This window comes from Ruditapes philippinarum, unplaced genomic scaffold, assembly GCF_026571515.1.
Source record: "Ruditapes philippinarum isolate M1 unplaced genomic scaffold, ASM2657151v2 ctg1835_1_1_1_1, whole genome shotgun sequence".
In the NCBI taxonomy this organism is placed as follows: Eukaryota; Metazoa; Mollusca; class Bivalvia; order Venerida; family Veneridae; genus Ruditapes; species Ruditapes philippinarum.
The window spans coordinates 68,942-85,989 of record NW_026853602.1 but is presented as its reverse complement, the minus strand read 5'-3'; the positions used below and the strand labels follow the sequence as shown (position 1 = coordinate 85,989).

Below are 17,048 nucleotides of genomic sequence, written 5' to 3'. Positions count from 1 at the left end.
GTTAACACTGAAAAGTTTCAGTACCTTGAACTTTGTATAAAAATGGTTTTTGTTTACATTGAATAGTTTTAAGGGCTTTGAACTTAAAATGCAAACCAATTTGGAACTAAATATTGTAACATCTGAAATTTTGGCTGCATGCGGGGGCATCCGTGACGTGTCGACACATTTTTAGTTTTATTATGATTATCTAAATGAATAGCCAACAATGTGTTCATTTATAGAACAATATCATATTCAAATTTTATCGGAGCATTTTAACACACCAATACATTTTGATTTTCAATTTTTATTAATGAAGATATTATTACATTGCAAGAAGCAAGTAACCAGAAAATGTTGAATATAATTCTCCACCAAGTCCAAGATCCGGGTTGTCAATTGATCTCACAAATATTTGGTCGCCTTGGTTAACGTGTGTAAACACTGTCTGGGCACCCTGGTCACGATAAGTTGTCCCTTCAGCATGAGCGAATATTCGGCCAAGTACACGCTGGTTGTGTACAATTTCAGCATGTAACATGACACCACTTGGTGCCACATGATCCATCAAGGAGCAACTGAACATGTAGATACCTGTTTGTGGAGCAACGAACACGCCTGTCTGGTTGTTGTAGCCTCCCCCTATATCCGTTATCACTGTTTCAAACTTTATCGTGTCCATATGTTTGACATGATCAACTAACAATGGTTTAATAGCTGCCGTGAATGCTACTGGTCCTTCATCGTTCAATACAAAACGCTTTGGTTGATCTACAAACAACGAATAAGAGAGTAAATGATACATAAAATGGGATGAATATGCATGTGTGATGTTTAATACAGTCCAGTTTAGAATGCTTTTATCATCTTAACTTAAAATGTCGCAGCCCTTGAAAACATACCCGCATGTGGCTTTGTAAGCAGGATAAATGAAGTCTCATGTTGATAAAGCGTGTTAAAGGAATTCTTTGATGTTTAAGTTTGCTTTGTTTTAACTTTGCTAAAGCTTTATTTTCTTACTTCTAATGTTTATGTTAATTACACTATTTTTTCTTAACATCTACATACGTAAAAAAGAGAAAATAAAGTTCCTTAAAGAAAGCCCAACAGGGCAAAATTGAAAATGTTGCAAGCTCGGTTTGATTGAGCCTGTTCATGGACGGTACTGTCAAGCGCAAACTACTGTCCCCACCCCTAGCACCGGATTAACTGGTAAAACTCTATCTACATAGCATCCACCAACTTAGTTACGGTCCTCTACCTACTTACTTATAGCCTTAACGTTCGATCTTCATAGCTCTGACTGTGTACCTACTCACTTGGTTTAATAGAAAAAGATAACTGCCAAATATCTAAGTTTAAGTACATTCACTCGAGAAATTTAAATGAGTTTTTCTAACATATCGTTAAAAATATCAAGGGTAATGATTTTACACTTTTGTAAGAGTCTATTATACAATGCGCTATATCAAATATCTAAGCTCTTGACATTTATAAAGGTGTTTGCATAAGTCTATGTAAATTATATTACTCCCCCGGGCAGAGCAATTTAAATCTCAGGATCATGATTTATGAATTTTGAAAAGATCTACCAGGCAGAACTATCAAAGCTTGCTTTATCTTAGGGTTCTGTATAAAATAAACGATAATTGGAGCATATTTCTTTAAAAAAATAAGTTTTCATGCTTTTTAACTAAACAAAAAATGAGAAAAATAAACACGAATTCTGTAAAAAATTAAAGCTATCAAGAAATTTCTTTTATAGAATTTTCTACATTATTGATATATCAAGTAACATTTGATGGTGGATTCAAAAATAGAAATAAAATATATATGTTGACGTGTTAGTTTTTTTGTAAATGGGCAGTTTCCATGGTTACCGCATATGCCAACTGTCAAAATTACCACGCTTTCTTAAGAAATATCCGTGTTATACTAAATGTATTGTCAAATATACAACAAAAACATGTTGTAATAAAAATTTCTTTTAACACTTTTAAAATATATCATTTTAAACTTCTTTGCCCAGTTGTCTGCCAGTAATCAGCTTCAGTTGTACCACCGGCAGAATGTCTAGACAGGGAATCATCACAAGAAGACAGCAGCCAGGATATCATTATTGGGTCTTTTAATTCAACAATGAAGGAAAATTCTCCAAAATCTGGCCTTTTTCCAAATAGGGACCGAACACTTCTGATTGGTGACTCCATCGTTAGAGGAATACAACCTAAAGGTTTAGATGATAAGGTCGATCGATATGTATGCAGCGGTGCCATTCTGACAGACATCGAACGTAAAATCAACCAACTAGATTTGACACCATACAAACACGTCATTATTTTTGTCGGGGGAAATGACGTCAGTTCAGGAAAACGCCCTGATGCGTCACATTCAAAACTGTTAGAGCTCACTCGCTCTATTCAACATCACAAATGTAAAGTGCATCTCTGCACGATTTCGCCGCGACTCGACGCTGATGTTACGTTATACAACAAAAATGTAAGGGACATCTGTATTAAAACAGGTGCTGAACTTATAGACGCATATTCATCGTTCGTTTATGGTGATGGTAGCATAGTGAAGCACTATTTAGCTAGAGATGGGATACATCACAATAAATATGGATCCAAAACACTTGTGGCAGCAATAAATCGGTGCGTATACATCGTAAAAAGGAAATTGAATCATGCTAATGGAGAAATGCGGCCGAGATACAATGGAAAAGAAAACTCAGGTGCAGTCAGTCCGAGATACAGACATTATAATTTAAACAGACATGAAAAGGTTCACAACTTTTTTAGACCTAGGTTCCATGACCAAACTTCATGGAGTGAGACTTCACTTAATAATACTGATAATACCAGAACCGGAAGTGTATTTGCATACGACAGAAGACCCGAAATTGAAAATTGTTATTATGGACAGAATAGCGTCAGAATAAATAGGAATTAGGAAATATCCGACAGGCACTCAAATTTTGAAAATCAACAATTTGAAACATACAATTGTATTCATAATGAGGTAACTACTTATAAATCTATGTTAAAACAAGATCTTTATAGCGATTTTCAAACTTATATATCAATTCATAATGTATGTTACGATTTTATGTTGTATTCCACAATTGATATTTTACATATATGTTTAAATACGCGAAAAATTATCGATTTGATAGTTAAAGAACGAAAATTAATAGACACTATTGGTAATCAAACTGTTACTTTTGAACAATCAGTGCCATACATTAAATACGGAAATGATGAATATAATTGCAAAGTACTAAATAATGTTACGCTCCATAAATCAAATTTTCCAGATAATAAATTGTTCAGTTCTAAGTTTGAAAAACGAGGTTTACATATTGCACACCTTAATGTTAATCACTTAATGCCTAAAATAGACGAAATAAAATACAATCTATTAAACAAATTAAATTCGCCAGATATTTTCGGCTTTACTGAGACATTTCTTGGTGATGATACAACAGACGATGAATTAAATATTAACAATTTCACACACGAAAGAAAGGACCGTAAAAGTTGTCAAAAAGGGGGGAGTTGTAATATATATTGCTGACAAGGTGCCATATCGGCGCCGTTACGATATAGAAACGGACGAATTAGAATCTGTTTGGTTGGAAATTATTTACCCAAATTGCAAACCTTTTCTTTTAAATTTTATATATCGCCCACCAAATGTACACCAATCTTGGATTGACGATTATGAAAAACAACTTAGTATAATAGATATATCAAATATAGAATATCATATTCTAGGAGATGTCAATATAAACTTTTATCCAATGAATAAAAAGAAAAAATATGACAATACAAAATGGGGAGATTTGATAACGAAATATGGTTTGAAACAGCTTATCACAGATCCTACTAGGATAACAAAACGTACCCAAAAAATTATAGATCATGTTTATACAAACAGTAGCAGATATATTATTGAATCGTTTGTTTCTGATACCCCATTAAGTGATCATTATCCGATAGGTATTTCAAGATCAACGAAAGCATGTAGTACCCGATTGATTAAAGAACATAATTCGATTAAATATAGATGTTTTAAAAACTTCAATGAAATTGATTTTCAGACAGACCTTGCTTTATCCGATCTTGAATTAGTCGAGCACATAATAAATCCGAATGAAGCCCTTAGCTTATTTTACTCCATTTTAAATACTATCTTGAAAAAGCATGCACCAATAAAAGAAAAACGTATCAAACGTGAACACCGCCCGGAATGGTTTACTGATGAGATAAAATATCTTATACATGAACGCGATTACTATCATAAAGTAGGGAAACATGAACAATACAAATTGCTGAGAAATAAAATAACATCAATGATTAAAAAAAGTAAAAGAGATTTCTTTAACAATGCTATTAAAAATAACAAAGACCCGGCATTTTTATGGAAAAATTTAAAGGACGTTTCAAATCTAAATAAAAAAGGTTGTATTACAATGCCAGACAGACTAGTGACAGATAATAAAGAAATTTACGGAACTGTTAATATTTTAAATGAATTAAAAAAGTATTTTGTCAATATCTCGAATGTCACACATAAGACAAAGTTTTCAAATACAAATTTTTCAAACTAGAAAGAAACTTTAGACCAAAAGCTTATATATCATGAATTCAATATTGGATTAATCACACCGTTTGAAGTAAAACTTATTATTGAAAAACTGAATATTAAAAATCTACAGGATTAGATGGAATTGGGCAAAACATCATCAAATATTGTGGAGATGATATTACACCAATAATAACATCAGTTATCAATAAAAGTATTACAGCTAATATTTTCCCAGATGATTTAAAAAGAGCTCGAGTTATACCTATTTTTAAATCGGGGGATAAGAATGAAGCAAATAACTATCGACCGATATCAATTTTGTCAACTATATCCAAAATATTTGAGCGCCATATTGCCAAACAAATACACTCATTCTTTGAAAAAACGAACATTATTCATAATAGACAATCAGGATTTCGTAAAAATCATTCATGTAATACTGCACTCATAAGTTTAATAGATACTTGGTTAAAAGATGTTGACAGTGGAAAAATTATAGGGACTGTATTCTTAGACTTAAAGAAAGCCTTTGATTTGGTTGACCATGAAATACTTTTGCATAAACTTAAACTTTATCATTTTTCTGAAAATGCCGTTAAGTTTTTTATGTCATATCTTTCTAACAGAATACAACTAGTTAAGATAGGTGATCTACAATCTCAGACAATGAAAATAATTTCCGGTGTTCCACAAGGCTCAATATTAGGACCTTTATTATTTCTAATATACATAAATGACATAGCTTTCATTGGTAATGATATGAAAATTGATTTATACGCAGACGATTCTACTCTTTATGAGTCCGGAGAAAATATATCAAAAGTAGAAATAAAACTTCAAGATCATTTAAATAACATTGACAAATGGTGCAAAATAAATAATATGGCCTTAAATCCAGATAAATCAAAATGTATGGTAATAGGAACAAGACAAAAAGTAAATATTATGAGAAAATTAATTCTTAAGATAAATGAAATAGCTCTTGAAAATGTAACTGATCAAAAAGTCTTGGGTATTTGCATAGATAACAACTTAAAATGGCACTTGCAAATTGACAATGTTTGTAAAAAACTTAACGGAAAAATTGCCTTATTGAAAAAAATATCGTATTTTTTGCACTTTGATATGAAATTATTGTTTTACAATGCATATATATTGCCCATTATGGACTATTGTTGTATTATATGGGGTAAAGGAAACACAAACTACATAAATAATGTTTGTAAGTTACAAAAACGAATTGCTAAAATCATTTTACAGCAACCTCAAAGATCTCCTTCAACAAATCTATTCGAAACTCTTAATTGGTTACCGTTCCTTGACAGATGTAAATACCACACGGCGGTGCTTGTTTTTAAAACTTTAAATAACATGGCACCGACATATATGACAGAACTGATGACTTTATCCGACAACAAAATATATAACTTAAGATCTAGGTCACGGAAAGATATTGTATTATGGACAAGACCTAAAACAAATTATATTAAAGACACATTTTCTTATTATGGCATGAACATTTGGAACAATATACCTTTAAATATTCGTAATGTTAATAACCTTAAATGTTTTAAAGAAAAATACAAAGCATATCTTGATGTTCATATGAATGAATGAGTGAGTGAATGAATGAATGAATAAATATATGAACGAACGAATGAACGAACGAACAAATGATGCAATATACATATATGTTTAAACAAAAATTGTTGAGTGCCTGTCGAAAGTATATGAGTTGTATTATTCTAAAAATTACATATTATACATTCATTTTTCTACCTATGAATGTCCTGTTGTTGTTGTTGTTGTTGTTGTTGTTTTCTTTTTCAGAAGGCCACTTTGGAAATAAGATATATATGATTGTTATTGTATGTTCTTAATGTGTAACCTTCTTTAAATAAAGATATTATTATTATTATTATTATTATTATTATTATTATTATTATAATCAAGTCGCGACGCACTTTCGTCACTATACCACAAGTGGGTGGGGTAACGCGCGCAGAATTATCATCAATACTGTCGTACTAATGCTTGGAGAAATCCTTTATGTGATGTTGTCTAAACGACCTCTTATTCTTTTGAACCGATCTCCTTTTGAACTTTTAGAAATATCTATTCTGTATTATTTACTCATTATTTGCTTATAGCCGAAATTTAAACACTTATCCGAATACTATTCGACTTGACCTTCATTTGAAGAGTAATTATCCGTGATTATCTTTCTTGGAAGCGCATAACGATGCGCACAGAAAACTACCGAAAACGTCTTTAAGGACATGCAGTTTCAAAGAAAAGATAAAATGAATTACCCTTGCCGGGCCATCTAAATTCTACAAGTTGCATTTTCAAAGAAGATTTAAGTGTAGCAATATTGACCGAAGTGGCATGATTTCCATAACTTTTATAAATAATTCAGGCGATTTCTCATATCGAAGTTCTGGCCATTTTAGTTTCTAAGCATAAGATTTCTAAAGGCTGTTTTTCATTACAATTCAATAAAGAACCCCATAATCTCCCACAAAACAAGTATATTCTTCTTAATCAAGTCCAACATTCTACCAGCTAAGCTAAGTGAATGGGTTAAAATGTCTCTATTTAAGTCCTCAAAGAGTTTTTGAACAAATACAGAATTAATCTTACACTTTTCAGAACCTTTATCTTGCAATTCTGCTACTGATTTGCGTAAATTTGCATTCATTACACGAAGATCTCTAATTTCAGTACTTTGGGCTGCAACTGGAAAATGAAAGAAATATTGATAATATTTAAATTGTTTAGCAATATCTTGGTATAAGCAATTAATCACGCATAAAAACTGAACATGCAGGTTTTCCATACATTTTAAACAGTTCAAAGCGCGCCGTGTTGTACAATATAGAAATAGCTTATTGTAATAACGGTCCCGGTTGTTTCATGTCTAATAGGATCCCATTATTCCGTAAAAATATTATCAAACCAAGTTTATTTTTACGTGAAACAAAAAAAAAAACGAAACGCAGCATCACCAAGTAAGATGTATATTTTATGCAAAAATTGCGTTAATGCATCTTCGAAAACACTCGGACTTACGAAACCCTTAGCCGTGCAGACTCGGGCTTTAAATGCGTCAACGTGGATCTACAGATGTAAATGCACGAAAAAGCGCATTAACCCTCTGCCATATTTATCTTTGATGTGGAATAAGAAAGATGTTGAAATAGACAGCTTAAATAAAACAATACTTCTACTGAAGATAGTCGCGCAAATACAATAGAAACGCTACATTCGTGCTCAATTCGTATGTGATTTTTTAACAAATTAAATAAAGAGAAAAACATCCTACCAGTTACCTTTATCTTCCAAATGTTGAAATCTTTTTAATACGTCTTCTATGTTATGTGTTACGTATACCTCATTACAGAAAGCATTTTGAATATTAAACAAACTTGCCAAGAGCAGTAAAGATTCAAACCGCTGAATTTGCATTTTCTTTTCTTCCGATCGATTGCAAGAAACGCTCTAAGTTATACGTTCGTGTCGAACAATTTGAAGATTTGATGTTTATATATTTAAAAGTCCGATAACAGCATGGTCATGTGACGAAGGAAAGGCTATTGGCATATAATTGGTGTTTTATTGTTCTCGTCAGATAACAAACGCTGGCTACTTTCATTAAGCATGTGCAAAATATATCGAATACGTTAAAAACTGTACACTGCGTCATATTCAAGACGTATGACAGAGTCTGGATCGTGGTTTGTTTTACAACCCCTATATTAGTGTCATTTCAGGCCAATAGTTGTAATGGTTCCCGGGCTATCTACCGGATTGATGATGGTGTTTATTTAGATACAGTGCAAATTTCAGTGGGAATTCTCCAGTTATCCATATCGGGCCACTTCTGTTTCTCGTACATATTAATGACAAAGTCTCTGATATATCATCTCATATCAAAAACTTTATTTTATTGTTGATAACACTCTCGCTGCTGCTGCTGATAATAGATCAAATGCAAATCTGTGCAACATTTCCTCTTGGGCCGATCAGTAGCTTGTAACTTTCAGTTCATCGAAAAAAAAAATTATCTTTCGCAAAAGAAATAGACCTGGTCACCACTCACTTGTTGTTGCTTTCATTCATAAATCTCCACTCCCTTGAGCTCCTTGGCTAAATTTCATTTATAAAATCATACACTTGGAGTCATACTTTTTTTCAGACCTTATCACTCATTTTGTTGGAAACACAACCTCTTACAGAGAGAGAGAGAGAGAGAGAGAGAGAGAGAGGGAGAGAGGGAGAGAGAGAGAGAGAGAGAGAGAGAGCTATTCGACACGCAATTCTTCGTATGCACTGAGCACCTGTACTTAAAAACAGTACAAACTCAGCCTCTTGTGCTAGTGATGGACTAAGGATACAGATCACTTCCCATAGTTTGCCGATTAAACAAATCAAAGAGCCGATCTTCTTAACAATAAATACCTCAAATATTCACTCAATTACTATGATACCCTTCTATTTGGCAATGACACTAACGCACTTATGTTCTTACAGGTACATAATTATATTTGACGATCAGGTTATTTCAAATGATACATCTTATGATAATCCCACTCTGGCATAGACTTGACCCTTGACCCATATACACAATAATTTCACCTATAATCTTCTCCTACAAATATTATTCAAAATATTCACTTCCCGCTGACAAGAAATAGGGATGCTTGTTACTTTTTGAATTTTGAGTGATATACTCCAAATGAAGCAACTTCTGGAGATATTGGTTGTAAACCTTTGAAACCTGTTTCATACTCATTATATAAAACTGTTTTGAAGTTGGTGTAGATATCTTAAAATGAATACAAACACAATCAGTAAGAAAATGTTTAAGAGGGAAAGTAGATTTGATTTTGTAATAATGATACACTTTATGCAAAAGAACAATCAGAAATTACGCTCCCTTAGCAGCAAATTGAATACACTACTCGTTTCTTCAAACGTTCGAATATGAACGGTAATGGAACAGTCGTCCGATGCATGGGAGAAATACGTAGAAATATGCTGCCAAATATTTATGATCATTTTGTTAAAGAATGGAGTAATAACGTTAACCGGGTTTCTTCTCGGAATGTCCAGGTGACAATACTCCTTGTATATACAAAACTTTTAAAACTAATTTTGAAGCAGAGCAATATGTTAGAATTGTTTAAATAGATCTTATTATAGAGAGCTAGGTGCCTCGGCGAAATTTAAAAGTAGTATTGAGCTAGGAAGATATAATACGAGTATATTGCAAATACTGAAGGAATGTAGTTAAGGAGAAAGGACATGTTTTCTTACATTGTCCTCCATATTGCAATCAGCAAATAGACTTTTACAATGGTATTAATAGTTTAACTGATACTGATAAGCTCATTAACATATTATCTGATACAGACGTAGCAATTTTAAGTGCCAATACCTTTTATATCTTAAATAAAAGAAAACTAGTTTTATAACATAAAACCCTATATTGTGTATATGAATTTTTAAATGGTCTTATCCTAGCGTTTATAAAATCACTTGGTGTAATATACCTAATGTTTCAGTATTTGCCTAAGTTTTCTTGTTAATCAAATCGTGTTCTTATCTGATCAAACACATATATTACACCTATTAGATTGTGGAGTATTTTCAGTATTATCATACTTAAGTCCTTTTGAATCCACCTATTTAATTTTTGCATTATATATCAGAGATACATCAGTTTCAGTGTAATCTATATTGTGTTTATTGATGAGACTATTATACAAATTAAAAAAAATTATTTATTATATACTTATGAATGAAATATTGCGAAAAAATGATAAAATAAAGTATGTCTTTTCTTTTTCCGTATTTTCACTGTAAAAAAATATTTTTTACTGCAGTGAAACATATTTTTCCGTATATTCACTGGTGTCTCGGACTACTTTTTCTAAATTCTGCCAGTACACAATATTTAAGGGAAAGTCTTTCAAATTGTAATGTCAAAAAAAATGTGTATATTAAACAAAAAATTCAATTTTTTTCCTTAAATACATGATTTATTTTCATCTTGTGGCATCAAAATTATCATATTTCACTCATTTAGAAACAGTTATTATTATTTAATAAATTGTGTACTTTGTTTGATACATTATGTTGACAATTAATCTAAAATATTTAGTTCAAACTCTGCAGTTTAATTTTTCACCTGTTTTATATTTTCATATAACCTTAAAAGGCACCTATTTAAAGGTACAATAAAACGCCGTTGCAGAAAATTTCAAAATCGTTATGTGTATAAAATAAACTTAAAAATATTTTACAATCTTTAGTATTATTCCATATGTTCAATTGGCCCTTCTGAGTACATTTAATTGAAATTTTGCCAGTTATTTAAAGTTTAAAAGCCAATTAACCATGTATTCAAAAACATTTTATACATTATCCCTTCTACATAAAATGAACAGCTTTTCATTAAACCAAATAATAATTGTCTAACAATAAGTTATTACCAAATTGATGACCTACTTTAAATTTCTTATCAAATACCTGCTGGTGATTTTATATACTCTAAAATTGAAACGTTAGCCATGTTTTTCTTACTCCTCTTGTTTATTTGCATCTCTCCCAGCAAAAGTTTAGAAGTAACTGATGGTATATTTTCTGCACTTGTAGAGAAGTTGTCTACACTAGATGAAACAGGTAAGGTACTTTTAGTATTAATTAGGTTATTTATATATAGGTATGCGGGCCGTTTAATGTCGATGAAATTTTCAAGTTCATTCAATCTTTGTTTATTTATTTATTTATTTATTATTATCTATTTATTTATTTAATTATTTATTTATTTTATCATGCAGTCCAGAGACAAGAGAAAGTAAACAATGAACAGGATGAGATCATCAGATATTTGACGAATCAAAACGAAGAGTTGCTAAAACGGCTGAATGATAAAGAAGTATTGTTAAAACAGTTGGACAAAGAAAGCACGATAGGTACGTATTTAGAACCTTTGTTATGTTATTATTTTTATCATCAGCATCATTATTACGGGGGCTTCTCAAAATGTATTTCTTTATCAAACTCCGGACGCATTAGAAACTGGTCTACAAATGACACGAGCGGTATAAGGGGTGGTACAACTTCAGTGTTTGATGTCGGACGACGTCGCATGTCAGTGTTAGGAATTTTTAGATGGCTAATAATATAAGGTGCAAGGTATAGCAGAGCAACTATTTTGTATTATATAAGGCAGAGAATATTACATATACATTAATGGTGTACGGCTACAGGTGATCTAATATATGTATTTTCATATATATTAATGGTGTACAGCTACGGGTGATATAAATACATGTATTTACATATACATTAATATGATGTGCGGCTACAGGTGATCTAATACATGTATTTACATATACATTAATGGTGTACGGCTACAGGTGATCTAAATACATGTATTTACATATACATTAATGGTGTACGGCTACAGGTGATCTAATACATGTATTTACATATACATTAATGGTGTACGGCTACAGGTGATCTAAATACATGTATTTACATATACATTAATGGTGTACGGCTACAGGTGATCTAATACATGTATTTACATATACATTAATGGTGTACGGCTACAGGTGATCTAAATACATGTATTTACATATACATTAATGGTGTACGGCTACAGGTGATATAAATACGTGTATTTACATATACATTGATATGGTGTGCGGCTACAGGTGATCTAATACATGTATTTACATATACATTAATGGTGTACGGCTACAGGTGATATAAATACGTGTATTTACATATACATTAATGGTGTACGGCTACAGGTGATCTAAATACGTGTATTTACATATACATTAATGGTGTACGGCTACAGGTGATCTAAATACGTGTATTTACATATACATTAATGGTGTCCGGCTACAGGTGATCTAAATACGTGTATTTACATATACATTAATGGTGTACGGCTACAGGTGATATAAATACATGTATTTACATATACATTAATGGTGTACGGCTACAGGTGATATAAATACGTGTATTTACATATACATTAATGGTGTACGGCTACAGGTGATATAAATACGTGTATTTACATATACATTAATATGGTGTGCGGCTATAGGCGATCCAAATACATGTATTTACATATACATTAATGGTGTACACTACAGGTGATCCAAATACACGTATTTACATATACATTAATGGTGTGCGGCTACAGGTGATCCAAATACATGTATTTACATATACATAAATGGTGTGCGGCTATAGGCGATCCAAATACATGTATTTACATATACATTAATGGTGTGCGGCTACAGGTGATCCAAATACATGTATTTACATATACATTAATGGTGTGCGGCTACAGGTGATCCAAATACATGTATTTACATATACATTAACGGTGTGCGGCTACAGGTGAGCTAATACATGTATTTACATATACATTAATGGTGTGCGGCTACAGGTGATCTAATACATGTATTTACATATACATTAATGGTGTACAGCTACAGGTGATCCAAAGACATGTATTTACATATACATTAATGGTGTACGGCTACAGGTGATCCAAATACATGTATTTAAATATACATTAATGGTGTGCGGCTACAGGTGATCTAATACATGTATTTACATATACATTAATGGTGTACGGCTACAGGTGATCTAATTACATGTATTTACATATACATAAATGGTGTGCGGCTATAGGCGATCCAAATACATGTATTTACATATACATAAATGGTGTGCGGCTACAGGTGAGCTAAATACATGTATTTACATATATATTAACAGGTGATTTAAATACATGTATTTACATATATATTAATGGTGTACGGCTACAGGTGATCTAAATACGTGTATTTACATATACATTAATGGTGTTTGTTTGTTTGTTTTGGATTTTACGTCACATCGACACAGTATAGGTCATATCGCGACGTTCCAGCTCTACTGGTCGAGGAAGACCTCAGGTGCCCTCCCGTGCATTATTTCAGGCACGAACGGGCACCTGAGTAGAACCACCGACGTTCCGTAAGCTAGCTGGACAGCTTCCTCAAGAATCAGAAGTCCCTGTCGGGATTCGAACCCACAGCGGTGAGGGGCAAGTGGTTTGAAGTCAACGACCTTAACCACTCGGCCACGGACGCCCCCATTAATGTTGTACGGCTACAGGTGATCTTAATACATGTATTTACATATACATAAATGGTGTGCGGCTATAGGTGATCCAAATACATGTATTTACATATACATAAATGGTGTGCGGCTACAGGTAATCTAAATACATGTATTTACATATATATAAACAGGTGATTTAAATACATGTATTTACATATATAAATGGTTTACGGCTACAGGTGATCTAAATACGTGTATTTACATATACATTAATGGTGTTTGTTTGTTTGTTTTGGATTTTACGTCACATCGACACAGTATAGGTCATATCGCGACGTTCCAGCTTTACTGGTGGAGGAAGACCTCAGGTGCCCTCCCGTGCATTATTTCAGGCACGAATGGGCACCTGAGTAGAACCACCGACGTTCCGTAAGCTAGCTGGATAGCTTCCTCAAGAATCCAAAGTCCCTGTCGGGACTCGAACCCACAGCGGTGAGGGGCAAGTGGTTTGAAGTCAACGACCTTAACCTCTCGGCCACGGACGCCCCCCATTAATGTTGTACGGCAACAGGTGATCTAAATACATGTATTTACATATACATCAATGGTTGTACACTACAGGTGATCTAAATACATGTATTTACATATACATTAATGGTGTACGGCTACAGGTGATCTAAATGCATGTATTTACATATACATCAATGGTGTTCACTACAGGTGATCTAAATACATGTATTTACATATACATCAATGGTGTACACTACAGGTGATCTAAATACATGTATTTACATATACATTAATGGTGTACGGCTACAGGTAATCTAAATACATGTATTTACATATACATCAATGGTGTACACTACAGGTGATCTAAATACATGTATTTACATATACATTAATGGTGTACGGCTACAGGTGATCTAATACATGTATTTACATATACATCAATGGTGTACGGCTACAGGTGCTGATCAGTCGGGAAAGTTAACCGGACACCAAACATTTAACGTGATATTGACCTAACGTAGATGCCAACGCACTGATTAGTACTATTGTTCGACGTTAGCTTTTTTTAATGCATCTAAATATTATTTGAGGTCTTTGTCAGTCGGGAGAAAACGTATCTCGTAATGCAGTTTGTTTACAACTTAAATCAGCCCTCATATATTAGTAGTGTGTGATTGAGGGATTTTACATTTTCAGAATATTTTTATGACAAAATTTGCTAAAGAGAGTTAAATTAAAATCTCATATAGAAGGTGTATTTAGTGAATATGACTAATTTTTGTGAATTAAAGATGAAAGAAGACGATTTGTACTGAACAGTGAAGGTCCAGTCGCGTTCTCTGCGGTGATAGATCCAACTGTAGTCGACCACACGAAGGCAAACACGGCTATAAAGTTCGAGACAATCTTGACGGAATATGGAGGTGGTTATAACAATGATACTGGAATATTTGTGGCCCCCAATACTGGATTATATCTTCTATCATGCTCCATGTTAGACCATACACCTAAAGGAGGTCATGGTGGTGTCATGATTCACGGCGAAATCATGAGAAACCATGATGTATTGGCTCGAGTTTTTGCACATGCTGAGACCACGTACAGGGATCAGGGGGCTAACACAATCATTGCTACGGTAAATAGATAAGAAAATATCCGGATTAACTTGTACCATTTCTTCATAACTCAGGCCTTTTTATTAAAACAACTTAGTACGTAATTTGGATTTTTATTAAACAAGTTAAGCCCCTTACTGTTGTGGGTTCGAATACTATCTTTGGGTCCTTTCATGTAAAAACACAGGTGGTTCTACTCAAGTACCTGCTCGGGTCTGAAATAATACACGGAAATTAACGCAGCTGGAAATTCTTCATATCACCATTCAAGTTAAAGTTTTAGCTTAAAACGTTAAACGGAATTCAATACAGCAACTGATGCCTTTTAAGCCGTGCCGGTCAATATTAAGAACCCTAACTGTAGCAAGGATTTTACTAGATTCTAGGCCTTTACTAACTTAGATAATTATAAATTTATAACAGATTTTGAATGACATATTTTGAGTTACACATTATCCAGTTGTTTATTTTTATGAACAGTCGAGCGTGTTGTCTCACTGGCAGCTCTTGTTATTATAAATGTTGTATAGTTGTATAAAGAAATGCGTTGTTATTTAGTTGACAAGAGGTGACCAGGTATGGGTTAGAACAGTGGACAACAGTGACCTAGGACTTGGTGGATCCAGATATACGTCATTCTCGGGATATCTGCTGTGGCAATTGTCATAAAATCGTACATAGTCGAGTACATAATGTGCAACGTTGGTATCTTATTTTATAAAACAAAAAATAAAATATCATGAAAGTTATCGTGTTCATATATGTGCGTGAGCGTGTGTGTGCGTACGTGGGCGTGTGTATTTTCTAATAAGTATTAATTAGTCACTCGATATCAAACCTATATTATGTTCTGTAACAAATAAGATAGGTAAATACAGATATTTTTATTTTATCGAAGTGACATGACAACAATAAAATAACACAATGTAATATCTATAAATAATTAATTAGTGAAACACGAGTAACTGGATATGATTAAAGCAGCAGATGCCCGTGACTCAAACTGACGCTCATATGTATGTTTTAGTACACACTAAAGGCAACCGTGGTCTAGTGGTTGAGGTCGTTGACTTAAAACCACTTGCTCATCACCGCTGTAGGTTCGAATCCCGAGGGGACTTTGGAATAATTCATCTGAGGAAGCTATCAAGCTAGCTTACGGAAGGTCGGTGGTTTTACTTAGGTGTCTGTTCGTGCCTGAAATAATTCACAGAAGGGTAACTTAGGTCTTCCTCCACTAACGTAGTCGCCATATGACCTATTATGTCTAAGTGATTCAAAGAAAGAAAAACAATACGGTTATAAATACATTCTAGTACCTGTTGTACTGAGAAATCATATGCTTTCTGTGCATGACTTCATTCTACAATAGTAAAATACTAGGAAATCCCCTAACCCTTACAATAGCGTTTAATTGATTGCCGTTTCATGCAGAAGCACACTTGTATAATAATGTGACTAAAATAATCGTTACTCGATGACAAGATATACAATATATATTCAAAACATTTCCCACAGCGAATATTTGTTATAAAACTGTTCATTTCTTTTCCTACATTAATTGTACTAGTATGTATAAGATGCACAAATACGGCCCGACAGAACAGAATAATAAAAATCGCACAGGAGTGTGATCCGGAATGACATAGCTGGCGTTATATCAATATTTAGGTGTATAATGAAATCTCCATCTCTCACTTGCATTTGACTCAT

General features: G+C 33.1%; 2 protein-coding genes across 2 annotated transcripts; one reads left to right on the top strand and one right to left on the bottom strand.

Annotated features, from left to right (window-relative positions):
- Positions 1–273: 273 nt before the first annotated feature.
- On the bottom strand, positions 274–8,118 carry LOC132737302 (complement C1q-like protein 3). The gene is made up of 3 exons (XM_060724566.1): positions 7,905–8,118; positions 7,216–7,311; positions 274–753 (listed from the first exon to the last, which is right to left on the bottom strand). Exons 1-3 carry the CDS (start codon positions 8,038–8,040, stop codon positions 308–310), a joined length of 678 nt encoding a protein of 225 aa, XP_060580549.1. The 5' UTR covers positions 8,041–8,118; the 3' UTR covers positions 274–307.
- A 2,985-nt stretch (positions 8,119–11,103) lies between these two features.
- LOC132737310 (cerebellin-3-like) lies at positions 11,104–16,084 on the top strand. The gene is made up of 4 exons (XM_060724574.1): positions 11,104–11,259; positions 11,418–11,552; positions 15,012–15,355; positions 15,894–16,084. Exons 1-4 carry the CDS (start codon positions 11,148–11,150, stop codon positions 16,002–16,004), a joined length of 702 nt encoding a protein of 233 aa, XP_060580557.1. The 5' UTR covers positions 11,104–11,147; the 3' UTR covers positions 16,005–16,084.
- Positions 16,085–17,048: the final 964 nt, after the last annotated feature.